We start from the raw sequence: 20,322 nt of genomic DNA, 5'->3' as shown, positions 1-20,322 counted from the left end.
AGTTCTTTCTCTTGCTGTTTTTCAATGCTGCGCCGCACGCAAGCTCGTTCAATCACCGCATTCTTTACTTCATTCTTAAATTGCTCCCAAAGCGCTGTGAAATTGGAAGATTCAACCGAACACATTTCGCCTATCTTTTCCTTTACTTTTTAAACAAAAATTTCATCATCCAACAGTGTATCGTTTAATTTCCACAAGTTCCAACTGAACTTGGACACTTTTGTCTCGGTTCCTAGTGTCGCTATTACCAAGCAGTGATCACTAAATGTGACGTTCTTTACTTTGTATTTAGTAATGTGTGGTATCACAACTGCCGGAACATATATGCGATCTAGTCTAGCATGACTTCCACCTTGGTAGTGCGTATACTGTACGTGCTCATCGCCGTCAAAAATGCAACCAACGTCATCTAGTTCAAGTTTGTTTAAAAGCGCGTTTAACAGTGTCGCACTTCTATCGCGGTAAGTCAATCTGTTGGCTCTGTCTTGCGGCCTGCACACACAATTAAAGTCTCCAAATAAAATTATGTTTCTTTCGTACGCCATGCATGTTCTCAGGTTTTCTATGTATTCTACACGTTCGTTAATGTTATTCGGAGCATACACACATATTGCACGCCAAAAGAGGCCACAAAAGCCAAAGTCGATGAATAGTAGCCTGCCATCATCACTGGACTTTACAGAATGCGCTACAATATCGGTGCATTTTCGAACAAGTATCATGCAACCCGCTGAAGTTCCTTTAGCATGAGACACACATACATTATACCTATCCCTGAAAGATTCGACCATTCTGTCCGTTTGCTCATCACTTTCTACTTTGGCTTCCTGCACTGCCATAATGTAAATGTCATTTTCCTACAAGAGACGGCTTAACTGGCACTGCCTCCTGCGGGCTGCCAAACCCCTCGCATTCAGGGTCGCTACACAAGGGGGAACTGTCAGATTAACAGCCATTTTCGGATTAGCAAACAGCCGGAATGATACTCACATCTGGACAGGCAGTGATAGCAAAAACCAGCACAGGTCACATTCTACTTGTCCGCTAGGTTACGTCTTATACTGAGGAGAGGCTGCTGAACACACTTCGCGCCCCGCTAAAGCGGGGACGATGTTGAAGCCGTCCGCCTATCAGGCGGCATCTTCGACTTCGGTTTGAGGCCCATTCGCCTCGTTATAGCGGTCTTCGGCGTCGGCTCGCTGCTGCTCGATGCTTCGAGTGAACCTTGAGATTCGTCGGTGGCCTCACGAGGCCTCTTTGCAGCTGCTTTAGCGGCTGCTGTCATTTCAACATCTTCAATGCCTTCGGTCTCGTCTTTCGCGGTCGTCACTGATGCGCTTACTAAAATCACGTCCTTTCTCTCATTGACGTTTTGGTCGTTAGTCGGCTTCCCAACTAGCACACTATTTGCCTCGCCAGATTGGCTGCCGCCGGGCCCAGTGGAGTTTTTCTGAAGTGAAGACGCCTCAGAGGGTGTGCTGTCTGCCGCCGGTTCTTCGGTCGTTGCTCGGGATGCTGCATCGGCATCAGCATGGTCCATTATGTGTTCAGCCATCTCGTCGCCTTTAACTGGGCTTGTTACCGCTGCATAGGATCGCACGCAGTCTTGTTCTTCGTGGCCGAATCGTCGGCAGAATGCACAGCGTGGTATGCGACACTCGCGCCTGATATGTCCAGTTCCATTGCACCGGAGGCATAACGGGGGACTTCCTGGTACATGCACGAGCGCTAAGTTTTCCGCGACGCGCACCTAATGAGGCAAGTCTTCAACTGTAATTCCAGGCTTTGGCTAGAGTGTCACCAAACGGGTGGTGGACCCTTTATCATTACATCCCGGTACTCGCCACTTTTCTCTGGTGATATCTGTAACCTTTCCGTAAGGGGTTAACGCTGCTCGGACTTCGTCGTCGTGCACGAAATGTAACAGCCAACAAAGCTTCAGTCTGATGCCTTGGTTGCAGGGGTCATAAACTACGCAGGGCTGGTCTTTCACGTTGAATGTTTCTGCCGCAAGCATCTTTTTCTTCGAAGCTTCATCACGGAAGGTCACCGCCCATACATGATTCATTTGGAAAGGGCCAAGGGCCACCACTTCCGGCAGCAGTGCAAGACGCGCGAGCGCATCTCGAAAGTGCTCGACCCGATACGGCCTGGTTTTAACGTCGGCATGCAAAAATACTGTGTACAAAACTGATGTACCTGAAGGCAGATGAGGCAAAACAACTTGATAATCCGGGTAAGGCTTATCCGTACACCTGGTGCCACGGCCGAGGGCCGCTGTAACCGCCCCTACGGAGCAAGGCATTCCGCGTCCGTTCACTGCGGTGGCCGGAAGTGGAATTATACTAACGAGGAGACATGGCAGGCATCAGTTAAAGCACCATATACACGATGGGAATAAAAGTGCAAAAGTTTTCGCACAACTTCGTTCGCATGCGCGCGAAAGATACACACAGATACTGCAGATAATTGTCGCGGGCGCACCTACGTGTGTCTAAAAAAAAAAAAGAAGTAAAAACATTACTCCCCGTCGGGGAATCGAAGCCCGGTCTCCCGCGTGACAGGCGGGGAGACTGGCCACTGTACTAACGAGGATTTTTTTCTTTTTTTTCTTTCATGGTATTTATTATAGTTGCATTCAACCAGACGTTCACCAGTTCTGCATAGTTAGAGAATGGAGGGCACAATAAATGTCACACACAGAAAAGGCAGCGTTCATACTGTGAGTAGAAACGTTCTTGTCACTTTAGAAGGGTGGCAAGGATAACCACCTCACCAAAATAGGGTACCAGTCCGGTTGTACACCGAGTCCATCATAAACCTGCTTTAGGTGTAGTGTCATTTGGATGAACTTTACCCTTGTAGGTACAACCGTTTCGGCGTTTCGGTCCATCATTCGCGTTTTTCACAAACTGTGCATTCCCATGACGAAAAACATATCGAAAGGTGCACTATTGTCAGAGGTTGGCAGCAGGTATCGCACAGTATGAGCGTTAATTTCAAAGTCTTTCTTTAAAGTCCGTTGGAGGACATCCGAAAATGGGATGGCGTCAGTGCGGCTAATAAAACAATGTTCAATTGTCTCTGGTACATCACAAAGGCGACAGTTAACAGAAGAGACAGAGCAGGGGGATAAATACATTTTGCGAACTCGCTTTAGCACATCGTGGCCTGGCAATTTAATGTATATTGATCGGTATAATGGAGGTGGAAATAGCATGGATAGTAAGTCTTTGTACAACGTTTTGCGCGATACAGTATACAAGTATTCAGTGGAAAACCGAACTTTCAGGAAACGAACCGCCAAGTAAACTTCTTGCATGAACCCCCACAAGCATAAACGCGAAGAAAAATTGGAAGAAACAATTAAATCAGGCAACGCATTAGCAAGTGTGACTTGCATGTATGAACGAAATACAGGATGGGAAGTATCGCGAAAAAAGAAGAAACGAGACACTATCTGCCGCACATAAAGATGTACTAAGCCCAGCCCACCTTCACTAACAGGTCTAAAAATATTGTCTCGCCTCATGGGCTCCAAAGTTGAAGACCATACGAAGGTTGCAAAGATACGGTGAAAGCGTTGGATGTATAGCCTAGCACAATGGATAACTTGCAATACATAGAAAATTTTTGTTGCCAAGAACTTATTGCAGGCTTCGGCTTTCCGAAAAATATAAAGTCGTTGTGGAACGAATGTCTGGGCGTAACTTTGCAGTACCGAAACCCGTTCTTTCCAATAGTGTGCCCTTAATTTATATGCGTCTAGCGGCACGCCAAGATACTTTGGCGGGACATCAGTCCACTTAACGCCTGCAAACTGTTCTGGTGTATAGCACCATGAGCCAAACCATAAGCCTAAACTTTATGAGGAGTTCATTCGCGCTCCTGATACGCTGCCAAATTCTTCTATTTTCGATACTACTTTTTCAACACTGGACTTATTCGTGCAGAACAACGCTAGATCGTCTGCATAAGGTAAGACTTTAACTTCCTTGCCCAGTATATTGAAGCCATGGATGTGACTCGACTGAATTACGCTTAAGCATAGCGGTTCCAGATAAAGGGCGAATAGTAGTGGGGACATCGGCCATCCTTGTTTTACTGATGAGCAAATAGAAATGGGTTCGGAGAGTTGGCCATTAATAACTAAACGAGTAGTACAACAGGTTTAGCAAAGCTTACGCCTTTAAGCACTATGGAGCCAACATTGAGATGCTCCAGAAGAGAAAATAAATAGGAGTGATTGACACAATCAAAAGCTTTAGCAAGGTCTACCTGGAGCATTGCAAGCTGCTCAGTGGAACCAGAACAGTATTGAAGAAGGGTACGGGCGATATGTATGTTGGTTTGAATTGATCGGGCCCTGCTTCCACACGTCTGATGGGAACCAATTAGAATTGACATCGCAAATTGCAATCTATTGGATAGAACTTTCGCAAAAATTTGGTAATCCACGTTTGACAATGTGATTGGTCGATAGCCTTCAACAGAACGCAGTTTCTCTTTATCTGAACTTTTGGGAATTAAAACTGTGTGGGTTTTGCAAAAAGACTGCGGAAGGGCGTCAACCTCTAAACTTATAATGAAAATATCCAATAATATGGGGCTGATAATTGATTTGAAAGCTTTGTAAAATTCACTTGATAGTCCATCGTGGCCGGGTGTTTTCGACAAATGCAGCTGATCAATAGCTAGCTCAATTTCTTGAATCGTAAGGCTACCACTGATGACTGCACAGTCATCATCCTGTAATGGTTTGACAAGAGATACAAAACTCTCTAAAACTTTTGCATCGTGATCGTCCGGAGGTGCACTAAACAACATAGTGTAGAAAGTTTCGAACTGCGAAATTATGTCATTAGTATTTGTTAGAAGACTACCTTCGGAGTATATTTCCGGAATTACTTTGGAAATACCGTGACGTCGCTCGTCAAGTAAAGCTTGACGTGTTGGTTGCTCAGATTGCAGAGCACGCCTGTTTCGAAATCAATTTCGCGCACCTCTGTAACGTAGTGCGTCATCCTTTTGTAACTCACATTTAATGTTTTCTATGTCGACAATGTAAGTGCCTGGCATTTCGCATTCATTCTCATAAAGGCTACATAGGCTCTTAAGAAGCGTTTTTTCTTCATTCTTTTTATAGAATGATTTCACCGATCCAATTTCTATAGCCACTGTACGAACCTTTTGTTTAAAGAGTTCCCAAGCAGCAAATAATGGCAAGTCACTAGAAAGAGAATTGGTTATAGCCATGCGCACGCGATTAATAAATTCCTGATCATTTAGGAGCTCAGAGTTAAGCTTCCAGAGTGCCCACTGTGGTCGGAAATTAGTTACAGATTTTTCACCAATGTTTGCGATAACCATACAATGATCAGAGAATGAAACGGGGATAGTAATGCAGGATAGTCCTCGAGAGAGGAATGATGAAGAAACATAAATCCGATCAAGGCGGGCGTAGGAATGACCTTGAATTCTTGTATAAGAGCGAGCTCCCTGTCCCGACACTCCTACATCAACGAGCCCTGAATTTTCTATTATCTTAGACAAAACTTCACCACTCCTGCCCCGCTGAGTGTTAATGCCGCTTCGATCGTTCGGATCACATACACAATTGAAATCTCCCATTAAAACAATGCAGCGATCACAGTCCAATAGACTAGACACAGTTTCAAATAAAAGAGTTTGTTTTGCAGCGTCATTAAATGCATAGACGTTGACTATGCGCCATGGCACACCCTGCAACACAAAATCACAACATATTTATCGACCTTCAGTGTCGACATGATAACTAAATGCTGAATAAAGTAGGCTCTTTTTCAGAAACAGGAAACAGCCCGCGGATAAACCAAGAGCGTGGGAAATGCAAACATTATACTCAGACAGAAAAGGTCGCAAAGCCCTTTCTGTCTCGTCGTCACTCTCAATCTTCGTCTCCTGCACGGCGACGAAGTCGAGGCGCCTCCTAGACAAAAGCCGGCGAAGCGGCGCCTGTTTCTGCAAAGACCTAAGGCCTCGTACGTTCAAGGTTGCGAATAGAAGTTGCTGGGACAGGGCCATGGTGACTACCAACTATTTGGACCTAATGATCTATGTGATCGGTCCTAGAGGCCAACGGTGAGGCTCCCTCCGAAACCCCACCTGGCCTTCTGGACCGTGATCGTCGGCACTTTCCTGAGTGTTTCGATGTTTTGCGGCAACGTGCTTTTCTTGTGGTACTGGTCGTCTCGCTGTCTGTGCTTGATTCCAATCTGTTAGTCGCACGGCGCTTCGGAACTGAAGTATCCGCGTTACTTCGTCTGTCCTCTGTCGGCTCAGCGCACGTGTCGAGATGCTTGGGTGCATCAGATGAGTCATCTCCGGCTCCCTCATTCGCTTGCTGGGCAGCAGCTGGCTCCGTGGTAGCGGGTGCTCCTTTGGGTTGTTGCTTCGGTTGGTCATCTTTCTCTTCGCTACTTTCTTTTTTCACGGGCAGTTCTGCGATGCCATTGTGACTGTCTTTAACAGGCAGAGGGGCCTTACTGGCACAGCGGGTCTCCGCAGAAGAGGGCGCGTCTCCCGTCGCGTCAAGAACCTTCGTAACGTCCATTATGTGTTCTTGCAAGCTTTCATCCGGAGGCTTTGTTCTGTGTCGTAACTTATCGGCGTATGTTACGACAGATTCTTCAGCTGTGTGGCCAAAGCGCGGGCAGGTTTCACAACGTGGGGTTCTGCAGTTTCGACGAATGTGCCCCACCTTGTTACAGCGCAGACAAAGTGGGGGCCGACCTGGAATTAATACGAGACTCTGCACTCCACAAACAGGTAGTAGATGTGGAACGTCTCCCACGCTCACTCCATCGGCAAGAGTCAACACCACGTCCCGATTTAGCGTTCGCATTTGTTCCATCTCCGATACTCTCCAGCTTTCTGCTGATATAGACTTGACTTTCCCGTAAGCCTGGAGCGCATCTCGAATGTAGTCATCTTCCAAACGCTCAGGAAGCCACAAAAGCTTCATTTTAACTTCCGTGGGCACAGGATCAATGACGACGCTGAGTCTACCTTTTATGGATAATTCCCCGCATAGGACTAGCTTTGATTTTGTCATCCCTAAATTGCACGTCACCATCCACACATGCGACATCTGAAATTGTCCGATGGAACTTATTTCCTTCAGGTCAATAACGTTCCGAAGGGCTTCTCTGAAGTCTTGGGCTCTGTACGGTCGACCACTTAAGTCAGCATGCAGGAAAAGGGAGTCCACAACCAGCTTACCGGTAGGAAGACGGGGTAACACAACACGGTAGTCATTGCTGCTGGCTGAAGCCTGAGCAGCACCTCGGCCAGGGGCCGATAAATCCTTTGAAGCGGAGAACATGAGAAAAGCGACCGTTCGGAACGCCGTCTCGCTATACTAACGAGGAGACATGCAAGGCGCCAGCTAAGGCAGTATATAGACGATCTGAAAAAAAAAAATACGCAAAAGCGTTCGCGCAATCTTACCCACACGTGGAAAAAAATAGAGACGGCTACTGCGGAGGTGTATTGAGTGCGGCGCTGCGTGCGCCTACAAACAAGAAGAAAAAAAGAAACACTCGCCGTCCGGGACTCGAACCCCGGTCTCCCGCGTGACAGGCGAGGACACTGGGCACTATACTAACTTTTTTTTTCTTTATTGCCCGAAGTTTCACCAAGCTAACAAAAAGGGCATCATTTCTTGAAATAAGGTAAGCGATACATGAATATACACTAACACACATTCAACTTTGTGCGCATGCACATCGTGCGGTCAGCCACATTGTGGCTGGCCATGTAAAGTTTAAAATTCCTTCAATGTGGCGAGGGGCTCAATCCTCGCCAGCCAATCGGGAGGACATTCTTGTTCTTTAATTACATCAATGAACTTGGAAATAGCTTCCCGGAAGAGCAGCCGCGCAGGCCGGCTGTCAGGCTGACAAAAGAAACCGGCCATTCGAGCCCTCCATAAACAGTGGAGGCCAATTAGCATATTTAAGTCCAATGGCATGCCGTCCTCATTTTCTACTGTCAAAAATCTAATACCTAATGGGCTTAAAGGCAATTCTTTCTGTAGTGTTCTTTGAAGAACGTCCCAAAAGAAAACCCCTGCCCAACAATGCAAAAAAACATGGTCAATTGTTTCTAATTTTTCTAACAACAGCTGGAACAATTCGAGGAGAACCGCTATCGCGGGGCGCTCGTTCGAGCCAGAGCACAATCATGGGCCGTGGGTGAAACGCCCACGAAACGGGCACTATACTAACGAGGAGACATGGCAGGCGTCAGTTATAGCACTATATACACGATGGGAATAAAAGTGCAAAAGTTTTCGCACGACTTCGTTCGCAAGCGCGCGAAAGATACAGACAGATACTGCAGATAATTGTCGCAGGTGAACCTACGTGTGTCTAAAAAAAAAAAAGAAGTAAAAACATTACTCCCCGTCGAGGAATCGAACCCCGGTCTCCCGCGTGACAGGCGGGGATACTGGCCACTATACTAACGAGGAGACATGCCCGGCGTCAGTTAAAGCACTATATACACGATGGGAATAAAAGTGCAAAAGTTTTCGCACAACCTTGTTCGCAAGCGCGCGAAAGATACGGACAGATACTGCACGAAGCGTTCCCACGCCCAAACCAGCGCCGACGGTGACCAGACGGCGACGCCTGGAGCCGAGGAGCCCCGGCAAAGGCACCTCAAGGCCGGCGTTCATCGTTTCGGCCGCGCCCCACGTTCCGGTGGACAAGCGTGCCGGAAATTCGGAGTCCCTAGGACACGCTCATGTTCTTCCGCCGGACCGCACTGGCGACGATGGCGGCGTCTAGCCTCGCGCTAGACGCGAGAGGTAAGCACCATATTGCCGGTCTCTTCCCCTATTGGTAAAATGGCTACAACGTGTCCGTTGAAAGTCGCCACTCTAAATGTTCGAGGACTGGCAGGGAAAAGAAAGCAAGGCCAACTTTACCGGCTTATAACGGAGCACGACATTGATGTGCTAGCCGTGCAGGAGACGAAAGTCGATGGTGAAGAAGAGACCTGCGTTATGGTGCGGCGTTTCACGTCTAGGTTTTTTGCCGTAGTCAGTCATGCGGTGGGCACATCCGCTGGCTGTGTCCTTTTTGTTAAGAAGTTGCCGGGGCTAGAGGTGCATGCAATTTATTCGTGTGTGTCGGGCCGGTGTGTTGTCGTCGATTTTTCGTTCAACAACAACGAATGGCGAATTCTGTGCTCGTACGCGCCCAATAAGGTGGATGAAAGGGCTCAGTTTTTTCACCACATTGAAGAGCGTCTATGCAAGGGAAGACAGCTCATAGTAATGGGCGATTTCAACTGTGTCCTCAGTGCGCGGGATAAAACAAGCGTTCGTGGGTTTAGAGACAAAAGCACGGAAATGTTGTCGCGAATTGTAGAGAACTGGGACCTTGTGGATGTGGCAGAGTGCCTCGAAGGAGCGCGTGCTGTGAAGTACACACGGTTTGAGGGCTCTAGTCACGCACGGCTCGACCGCATTTATGCGTCTGTTGACATCGTTCCGCAGTGTAAGAGTTACGAGGTAGTGCCAGTGTCTTTTTCTGACCATTGCTTGGTTCAACGCTGCATAGGAACTCCAAAGCGAGGTAACGCTTTCTCATGGGAAACGTGGAAATTAAATAACAAGCTTCTTCAGGATGAACCGTTTAACCGAGCAGTAAGAGAAGAAATAAGGAAAATAGACCCCAGTAATAACCTTCACGTATGGCAACAGTGGGAGCTGAGTAAGGAAACCCTAAAAATAAAGGCAATAGAGAGGGCCACCTGTATTCGTTTCGCAGAGAAACAAAAAGAGACTGAGTTAAAGACGCTTCTTCATAAACTGCTCAGGCAGGAATCTTAGGCACCGGGCAAATGGATAGAAGACATAAGAAAAGTGAAACAACAGTTAGAGCAACTTGAAGAGCAACGCTATAGGGGAGCCCTGGTGAGGGCAAGGGCTGAAGACACAGCTGCAGGTGAAGCGCCTTCGAAACGAGCGCTAGGGTTAGAAAAAGCACGTGCTGAAAGGTACCACATCGACGGAATAGAATGGCGCGGGACCTTATCAACAGACACAGATGACATCAAAGCAGCTTTTCATGAGCATTACCAGGCGCTATTCTCGCACCACAAAGTAGACGCTACCACATTTGGGAATGAGTTCTTGCGTGCTATACCACGACTGGACGACGAAAGAAAACAAAGATTGGAACTAGAGATAACAGAATCCGAAGTTGAGCAGGCCATAGACAACTTAAACCCCGGAAAATCGCCTGGGCCAGACGGCTTTAGCGCCGGTTTTTATAAAGAATTTAAGCACGAAATTAGCCCTGTATTGAATGTAATCTTTAACGAAGCTTACAAATGGAACACATTGCCTCCGTCTTATGGGTCGTCACACACAGTACTCATTCCTAAAACTGATGATGCAGCGAAATTAAGATCTGTTACGGCGTATCGTCCCATAGCACTCACCAATATCGAGTATAAAATCTTTATGAAGATATTGGCGCGAAGATTGCAGTCAGTGATACAGGACATCGTCGGGCCTCACCAGACATGTGGGATTAAAGGCCGGACTATTGTTACTAATATTCACAAAGCGCGCAGTGTACTTGAGTGCTGTGATGATTGTAATGGTCGGATTGCCATTTTACAGATTGACCTCGAGAAGGCTTTTGATTGCGTCGCTCATGACATCTTGTTTGCCGTTTTAGACTATGCCAATCTCGGATCTGTAATCTGCGAGGGGGTCGCCCTGGCGTACCGTAACTGCACGACCAGATTGATCGTGAATAAGAGTTTGGGGGCTCCCATTAGGCAGCAACGTTCTGTGCGTCAGGGCTGCCCCCTCAGCCCTCTGTTGTTTTGTATCTACACTGAAACACTGTGTATGACATTGACTGAAAACAATAGAATTACGGGATTTAAGCTTCAAGCAGTAGAAGTGAAGCTGCTGGCTTATGCAGATGATGCCGCTGTTTTTGCGGAGGATCAGGGGAGCATAATTGAGGCTGTGAAATGTGTCCGTAAATTTAGCCATGTAACTGGTAGTGGAGTTAACTGGTCGAAGTGCCTCGGGCTCTGGCATGGATAGTGGCCAACAAAGCCAGATCATTTTGCCAACGTGCATTGGGTGACGACCCCAGGCAAGTACTTGGGCGTCCCGCTCGATGCCTATTGTGATAGCGAGCAGTACTGGTAAGGGCAGGTCAAAGACACACGGGAGAGAGCTGAGAAGTAGGAAGGCACTAACCTTTCTATTTTTGCCAGAGCCACCGTTTGTAACCTTTTCTTTATCGGCAAGCTTTGGTACGTAATGCAAGTATTGCACTGTTCACGGTCAAATGTTCAGAAGCTACACAGGATTTTCACCGTCATTGTCTGGGCGTCGGAATGGGAGCGCTGCAGCCGGACCACCTTGTTCCGGCGGGTAAAAGACGGGGGACTGGGATTGGGCCATCTCTTTGTACGGCAGTTGGTAAACCGGTTCTTGTTCTTTAGGGATGCAACTGACCCTTTCTTGCGCACGGTATGTCAAATGAGGCTGAGTAGACGGCTGCCAGAGTATGTGGTTTCAACCGAAGAGTTTTCGGGAGGGATTCGAGGGTTTTACAATGAAGTTGTATCGAGTGTCCGATTTCTTTCAGGGCGCTTCTCGAATGATTACCTGTCCGGTGTGAACAAAAAGAAACTGTATTGTGCTTTGTGCGATGTTCTTTTTCCAGTGCCATTGTACAGGTCCTTGTACGGTGGAGGCCCAAGCAGCGATGTTTTAAAGAGAGTAAAGGAAATGCAGGTCCCGCCAGGAACCAAAACCTTCTTTTTCAAATTACACAAGGAAACAATACCAGTTAAGAAGTTTTTGGAGAGAAAAGGAGTTTATTTACCGTGGGGAACGCACTGTTTAATTTGCAAGCAGCCAGAGACAATAGATCATGTTTTTTTAAACTGTTGGGAAGGCGTGTTTTTCTGGGATGTATTGCAGAGGACACTAAAGAAAGAATTTCCACTAGACCCGTATGGCATTCTTTACTTAAGCATAGATAAAGAGGACGGGGTTCCTTTTGACCTAATTATGCTCTTGGGCCTCCACTGCATTTGGCGCGCGAGAATGGCAGGATACCATGTCGATAAAGATGCGCAGCCTGCACGAATGTATTTCAGAGAACAAATGCACTGGTTTGTCGCCCTCTATAAGCGACAGAGGAACCACCCGAGTGGCTCCCAAGAGTAGAGCCGTTGCTGTGTTTGCGCGAATTTTGATTAGACTAAGCCAGTACGATACTGGTTGAATACGTGCACACACAGCAGATGTATATTGTACTTTGGTTTTCGTTACAGTGATTACTCTCTATTGTGAAAAGTTATGAACCAGAAATCTGGCAATAAAGAAAAAAAAAAAGATAATTGTCGTGGCTGCACCTAGGCGTGTCTAAAAAAAAAAGATGTAAAAACATTACTCCCCGTCGGGGAATCGAACCCCGGTCTCCCGCTTGACAGGCGGGGATGCTGGCCACTATACTAACGAGGACTTTTTTTTTTTCTTTATTACCGACATGGCAACATACAAAACAAGACATTTTAACAGTACACAACAGTCACGACAAAATCTCTGCCGTTGGTTGGCGGTCACAGGACTTAAAACGCTTGAAGTTCGCTAGCTCAGTCATCACACTGAGCCATGTTGGTTTTTCTTTTTGAAAATTGTACAATTCCTTAATATGACAAATGCTTTCAATGAAGTATTCTGTAACAGGCCGGGCGTTTATTTCGGCATGTCTCACGGCCATTCTAGTTTTCCATAAACTATGCAAGGACACCAGCATGAACATGTCATAGGGTACTTTGTCTTCATTTAGAGCAGGCAGGAAACGAATCCCATATGGTGTAATCGGCGAGTCCTTCTTTAGCGTCCTCTGTAAGATGTCCCAATGGAATACAGCATCCCAGCAGTCAAGAAAAATGTGTTCTACTGTTTCGGGTTTCCGGCATAGTAAACAGTTGACGCTCCAAGGCACGGAAAGTCCTTTTTCATCTAGGCACGGTTTCACAGGTAAAGTATTGGTGTGGAGCTGGAAAAAGAAGGACTTTACCGACGGGCGTACTGGCATTCGCTTTACTCTTTTTAGTACGTCCTTTTCAGGTCCAATGCAAAACATCGAGCGATACAATGGCACCGGTAACACTGTGTCTACCAGGTCCTTATATAAGCGCTTTCGGGGTACCCTACTTAAGTATTCCATGGAAAACCGAACCTTTAAGAGCTGAAAAGCCAAGACTACCTCTTTTAAGAAATCACGCGCTCTGCCTTGACTGCACCGATGTGACGATACAATAAACTCAGGTATAGCTTCGCTCAGCCTTGTTTGAAACATAGTTAATAAAAATGGGTCAATTTGGTCCCGTAAGTAAACAAACCTCGACACAATCTGCCTAATGAACAAATGTGCCAGACCTAATCCTCCATTTTTAACCGAACGAAAGAGATTAGTGCGACTGGTGCGCTCCCAGCTTGAACCCCATACAAACACCGCGAGTACTCTGTGTAAACGTTGTATGTTAGCCCTTGACATGCACAACGCTTGGAGCACGTAAAAAATTTTGGCAACGGCAAACAGGTTGCACACTGTCGCACGCGGAAACATAGAGAAATTGCGGCCTCCCCATTTAAGTGTACCTTCACGAACCCTTTCAGTTTCGGCATTCCAGTAATCAACGGCGTCACGGTAGTGCTCAAGCGGCACCCCTAGGTACTTTGCCGGCGTGACTGTCCAGCGAATATTCGCAGACCTACTCGGATAGTCTTCCCAGTTGCCGATCCATACCCCTAGGAATTTGTCAAAGTTGATAGCACTGCCTGTCATTCTGCAGTATAATAGAGCCTCTGCGACCGCGATTTCGATGCTTTTTTATCCCGACAAAACAACGCGATGTCATCCGCGTATGCCAGGACTTTCACTTCCGCGGACTGCACTCTGAAACCCGATATTCTATTGTCATTCTTGATTTTCCTACAAAGCGGCTCTAGGTAAATTGCGAATAAAAGAGGCGACAAACCACACCCCTGGCGCACAGATGACCGGACGCTAAAGCTTTTGGTAACCTCCTTGTTTATAATGAGGCTGGCGGTACAGTCTTGATAGCACATCTTTACCCCATCTAAGATCAAATCCCCTACCTTTATGTGGTCTAGAATACTGAAAAGAATTTTATGGGCCACGCGGTCGAAAGCCTTCTGCATATCTAACTGTAACACGGCACAGTGTTCACCTAGGTCGTTACAGTATTCTAAAATGCTTCTGGCAATATGAATGTTTGTGTAGATGGACCTTCCTTTAATGCCGCATGTTTGATGCGACCCTACTATGCTGGTCACCACTCCCTGTAATCGCTTTCCGAGCACTCTTGTAAATATCTTATAGTCTACATTCATTAGTGATATCGGCCGGTAACCGTCGACAGCTAACAATTTTTCTGGGTCCTCTGATTTAGGTATCAGAACTACGTGCGATGTCCGAAAAGATGGAGGAACCTGTTTTTGCACATAGGCCTCCTTAAACAAGCGTAACAGGATCTCACTGACATCACTTTTGAAGGCTTTATAAAAGGCCGCTCCGAGTCCATCAGGTCCCGGGGACTTGCCTACAACTAAATCATCTATGGCTCCTTGCACTTCGGTGATGCTCAGAGGCCACTCCAGACGCTTTTGAATGTATTCCTCTAATTGCGGCATGTTTGACAAAAAGTCCGTCTTGAATTGTTCTGTGACGTCTTTAACAATCCCGAATAATTTGCTATAGTGATCAAGAAACGCCTCTTCAACTTTTTGAGGTTGGCTCGTGATGTCGTTCTCGTATTGAATCATCCTGATTTCATTTCGCCTCGCGTATGCCTTTTCGTCAGAGGAGGCTCGTTTGGTCGGTGTCTCACCTAGCGAAACACGACAATTACCTGCAGTATCTGTCCGTATCTTTCGCGCGCTTGCGAACAAGGTTGTGCGAAAACTTTTGCACTTTTATTCACATCGTATATATAGTGCTTTAACTGAGGCCTCGCATGTCTCCTCGTTAGTATTGAGACGCGTCTTGGCTACCGAGGTGGAAGGACGTGCGTTTCATGTGCTCCCAAGGAGTGGTGGTTGCGGCTAACAGCGGCCGCGGTGACTAGATCGACGGAATGGATACCGAGGGATACGAAGTGGTTTTGCCTACTCTGCCATCAGGTCGTAGTATTTTGAATACTTTATTTTTGCACGCGGATGTCCGGTCGAGGCCTTACCGAGTCGAACATTTCCGGGACATGTTGGCGCGTCTTGGTTTGCTCCCTGAAGTGGTAGCGTTGGGGGCATACCAGATGAGCCACGTATGGGCTGTGACTTTCAAGAGCATGGAAGGGATGAAGAAAGCTTTGGAATGCGGCGAAATGAAGGTAAAGGGCCAACGTTGTTTGGTTATTGATCCGGCAAACCAGGACGTGCGTTTGAAGCTTCATTGGCTTCTTTTCAATGTGGCCGACGATGATGTGCGTGTAGCGCTTGCTCCGTTCGGAAAGGTGACCGAGGTCTCGAAGGAAAAGTGGAGAGTTCAAGGGATCCAAGACAAGGGGTCGACGAATCGCCTGGTGCGCCTCAAGCTCCATAACGGCATTAAGGTCAATGACTTTCCACACCAGCTTCGCGTAGCCGGTGACATGGCCCTTCTAGTCGCGCCTGGAAGAGCGCCACTGTGCCTGCGGTGTCACAGTAAGGGCCATATCAGACGAGAATGCCGTGTTCCTCGCTGCACGCACTGCCGACGTTTTGGACACGAAGAATCTCAGTGCGTGAAGACGTACGCAAGTGTTGCGGAGCCGGTTGGAGTTGAAGACACTGCGGAACTCGTCATGGACGAGGCTGACGCTGAAGAAGCCGCAAGCGAAGCAACGCCGAAGCTCGAGGTACTTGATGCGGCAACGTTAACCTCGCCCGACATGCCCCAAGATGGTAGTGTTAACAAGGAAAGCCGAAAGCTGACCGACGCAGCTGGCGACGTCACCGGCATCGTGAAAGTGCAGGAGGCCTCAACGCCGTCGAAGTCACCTGAGGAACCAGCCGTCATGGAAGTAAGCGAGGGAACAAGTGGAGCCCCAGTCTCCAAGCGCGGCCACGACGCTACGCTCGACGAGCATGAGGCCCTGGCTGCAAGGATCTCGGAAGGACCGCCGCCAAAGGCGGCGATCATTCGGCGGTCAACGCTGAGACCGCGTCCGAACATACCTCCGGACCGGAGGGCGGCGGAGACGCCGCCGACGTAGCCGCGAGAGCGTGTGCTTCGCGGCGTCTCTTCTAGTCCACCTAGTGATCAAGCCAAACTCAAGGGACGATGGAACGCCATGACAGGGACATCAACTGTGCCTTCCTAAGGCTGCCATGGCAGCTACGGAAGGTTTGTGCAAAAAGCGAAGGCAGCTTTGGCCCCAGACGCATGAGGTGGGTACCATGCGGTTCGTTTGTTCTTCATAAAACATAAAAATGGCTCAAAACACTGCACTTCGCTTTGCTACTATAAATGTCCGCGGTCTTTGTGCCAGAAGGCGGTAATGCCAGCTTGGCAGGCTTTTCTTAGAAACAGATGTTGATGTAGCAGCGGTGCAGGAGACAAAAATAGAAAGTGAGGAACGGACGGATCGCATGGTGCTGCAGTTTCGCAATAGATAAAATGTTTGTGTATCACATGCTGTCGGGACTTCCGCGGGGTGCGCTATCTTCATTAGAAACAACCTGGGAATTAGAGAAGAAGGGGTCTTTTCTTGTAAAAGTGGAAGACTGGTTTTTGTGGATTTTTCTTTTTTGGGCGCAGGTTGGCGCGGGATGTGTGTCTACGCCCCCAACATTGAAAATGAGCGTGTGCCTTTCTTTGAGAGAGTAAACAGCATTTACAGTGTGACAGGAAAGTCGTATTGCTAGGAGATTTTAATTGTGTATGTTTCGCGGCCGATCGAGTGAAAAACCTTCCAGTGCGTGACAAAAGTGCTTTACTTTTAAACACACTAGTGCAAGAATCTAATCTGGACGACGTCGGCCATTTCCTGTGTACTACCGGCAGGCCTGCATTCACGCATTTTCAAGGGCAAAGTCACGCAAGGCTAGATAGAGGGTATGTCGCACTGGAGCTTGTTCCGATGTGCGGCAGCTATAGTGTGAAACATGTCTCGTTCAGCGATCACAGCCTTGTAACCTTTAGTGTAGGTACGAAAGAAAGAAAATCAATATTTAACTGGAATTTGTGGAAGTTTAACGATGGGCTGGTAATGAACCAATACTTTTGTGAAAGCGTGAAAGAAAAGTTAGATAATTTGATCGAGGCCGAAGATGGCAACGTGCTAGAATTACGGGAGAACTTTAAACAAGGAGTCAAGATCAGTGCTATGGAAGAAGCCAGTAAAGAGAAATTTAATAAAAGGAAAAAAGAAACTGAAATGCAACGTGAGCTTGATTTTTCGTACACCGTGGAAAGCGAGAGACCTGGGAGCCGAACAAAAGAAATAAAAGAACTGAAAAGGCAGCTCGAGCTTATCGAAGAAGAGAAGTTCAAAGGAGCGGTTATAAGGGCACGAGCTGAAAGGGTTTGGCTAGGTGAGACACCGACCAAACGAGCCTCCTCTGACGAAAAGGCATACGCGAGGCGAAATGAAATCAGGATGATTCAATACGAGAACGAGATCACGAGCCAACCTCAAAAAATTGAAGAGGCGTTTCTTGATCACTATAGCAAATTATTCGGGATTGTTAAAGACGTCACAGAAGAATTCAAGACGGACTTTTTGTCAAACATGCCGCAATTAGAGGAAGACATTCAAAAGCGTCTAGAGTGGCCTCTGAGCATCACCGAAGTGGAAGGAGCCATAGATGATTTAGTTGTAGGCAAGTCCCCGGGACCTGATGGACTCGGAGCGGCCTTTTATAAAGCCTTCAAAAGTGATGTCAGTGAGATCCTGTTACGGTTGTTTAAGGAGGCCTATGTGCAAAAACAGGTTCCTCCATCTTTTCGGACATCGCACGTAGTTCTGATACCTAAATCAGAGGACCCAGAAAAATTGTTAGCTGTCGACGGTTACCGGCCGATATCACTAATGAATGTAGACTATAAGATATTTACAAGAGTGCTCGGAAAGCGATTACAGGGAGTGGTGACCAGCATAGTAGGGTCGCATCAAACATGCGGCATTAAAGGAAGGTCCATCTACACAAAAATTCATATTGCCAGAAGCATTTTAGAATTCTGTAACGACCTAGGTGAACACTGTGCCATGTTACAGTTAGATATGCAGAAGGCTTTCGACCGCGTGGCCCATAAAATTCTTTTCAGTATTCTAGAACACATAAAGGTAGGGGATTTGATCTTAGATGGGGTAAAGATGTGCTACCAAGACTGTACCGCCAGCTTCATTATAAACAAGGAGGTTACCAAAAGCTTTAGCGTCCGGTCATCTGTGCGCCAGGGGTGTGGTTTGTCGCCTCTTTTATTCGCAATTTACCTAGAGCCGCTTTGTAAAAAAATCAAGAATGACAATAGAATATCGGGTTTCAGAGTGCAGTCCGCCAAAGTGAAAGTCCTGGCATACGCGGATGACATCGCGTTGTTTTGTCGGGATAAGGAAAGCATCGAAATCGCGGTCGCAGAGGCTCTATCATACTGCAGAATGACAGGCAGTGCTATCAACTTTGCTAAATCCCTAGGGGTATGGATCGGCAACTGGGAAGACTATCCGAGTAGGTTTGCAAATATTCGCTGGACAGTCACGCCGGCAAAGTACCTAGGGGTGCCGCTTGAGCACTACCGTGACGCCGTTGATTACTGGAATGCCGAAACTGAAAGGGTTCGTGAAGGTACACTTAAATGGGGAGGCCGCAATTTTTCTATGTTTGCGCGTGCGACAGTGTGCAACCTGTTTGCCGTTGCCAAAATTTTTTACGTGCTCCAAGCGTTGTGCATGTCAAGGGCTAACATACAACGTTTACACAGAGTACTCACGGTGTTTGTATGGGGTTCAAGCTGGGAGCGCACCAGTCGTACTAATCTCTTTCGTTCGGTTAAAAATGGAGGATTAGGTCTGGCACATTTGTTCATTAGGCAGATTGTGTCGAGGATTGTTTACTTACGGGACCAAAATGACCCATTTTTATTAACTATGATTCAAACAAGGCTGAGCGAAGCTATACCTGAGTTTATTGTATCTTCACATCGGTGCAGTCAAGGCAGAGCGCGTGGTTTTCTAAAAGAGGTGGTCTTGGCTTTTCAGCTGGTAAAGGTTCGGTTTTCCATGGAATACTTAAGTAGGGTACCCCGAAAGCGCTTATATAAGGACCTGGTAGACACAATGTTACCGGTGCCATTGTATCGCTCGATGTTTTGCATTGGACCTGAAAAGGACGTACTAAAAAGAGTAAAACGAATGCCAGTACACCCGTCGCTAAAGTCCTTCTTTTTCCAGCTCCACACCAATACTTTACCTGTGAAACCGTGGCTAGATGAAAAAGGACTTTCCGTGCCTTGGAGCGTCAACTGTTTACTATGCCGGAAACCCGAAACAGTAGAACACATTTTTCTTGACTGCTGGGATGCTCTGTTCCATTGGGACATCTTACAGAGAACGCTAAAGAAGGACTTGCCGATTACACCATATGGGATTCGTTTCCTGCCTACTCTAAATGAAGACAAAGTACCCTATGACATGTTCATGCTGGTGTCCTTGCATAGTTTATGGAAAACTAGAATGGCCGTGAGACATGCCGAAATAAACGCCCGGCCTGTTAGAGAATACTTCATTGAAAGCATTTGTCATATTAAGGAATTGTACAATTTTCAAAAAGAAAAACCAACATGGCTCAGTGTGATGACTGAGCTAGCGAACTTCAAGCGTTTTTAGTCCTGTGACCGCCAACCAACGGCAGAGATTTTGTTGTGACTGTTGTGTACTGTTAAAATGTCTTGTTTTGTATGTTGCCAGGTCGGTAATAAAGAAAAAAAAATCCTCGTTAGTATAGTGGCCAGTATCCCCGCCTGTCACTCGGGAGACCGGGGTTCGATTCCCCGACGGGGAGTGTTTCTTTTTTCCTTCTGATCTGTAGGCGCACGCTGCGGCGCACTCGACACTCCGCCCCAGTTGCTGTATCTATTTTTTTCCCACTTGTGGGTAAGATTACGCGAACGCTTTTGCGTATTATATTTTTTTTCCAGATCGTCTATATACTGCTTTAGCTGGCGCCTCGCATGTCTGCTCATTAATATAGTGGCCAGTATCCCCGCCTGTCACGCGGGA

The 20,322-nt window shown here is 47.1% G+C and overlaps 2 protein-coding genes and 2 non-coding genes across 4 annotated transcripts; 1 reads left to right on the top strand and 3 right to left on the bottom strand.

Moving 5' to 3' along the window:
* Positions 1 to 8,440: 8,440 nt before the first annotated feature.
* Positions 8,441 to 8,512, bottom strand: TRNAD-GUC (transfer RNA aspartic acid (anticodon GUC)). The gene has a single exon. It is a non-coding gene; the product is annotated as a tRNA-Asp (tRNA).
* A 3,969-nt stretch (positions 8,513 to 12,481) lies between these two features.
* TRNAD-GUC (transfer RNA aspartic acid (anticodon GUC)) lies at positions 12,482 to 12,553 on the bottom strand. Its single transcript has one exon. It is a non-coding gene; the product is annotated as a tRNA-Asp (tRNA).
* LOC126530645 (uncharacterized) lies at positions 12,528 to 13,667 on the bottom strand. The gene has a single exon (XM_050177908.3). The coding sequence runs from the start codon at positions 13,665 to 13,667 to the stop codon at positions 12,621 to 12,623; it is 1,047 nt and encodes a 348-aa protein (XP_050033865.1). The 3' UTR covers positions 12,528 to 12,620.
* A 5,254-nt stretch (positions 13,668 to 18,921) lies between these two features.
* Positions 18,922 to 19,963, top strand: LOC126530647 (uncharacterized). The gene has a single exon (XM_050177910.3). The coding sequence runs from the start codon at positions 18,922 to 18,924 to the stop codon at positions 19,927 to 19,929; it is 1,008 nt and encodes a 335-aa protein (XP_050033867.1). The 3' UTR covers positions 19,930 to 19,963.
* Positions 19,964 to 20,322: the final 359 nt, after the last annotated feature.

This window comes from Dermacentor andersoni, chromosome 4 (genome assembly GCF_023375885.2).
Source record: "Dermacentor andersoni chromosome 4, qqDerAnde1_hic_scaffold, whole genome shotgun sequence".
Lineage (NCBI taxonomy): Eukaryota > Metazoa > Arthropoda > Arachnida > Ixodida > Ixodidae > Dermacentor > Dermacentor andersoni.
This window is presented reverse-complemented; position numbering and strand designations above follow the sequence as displayed.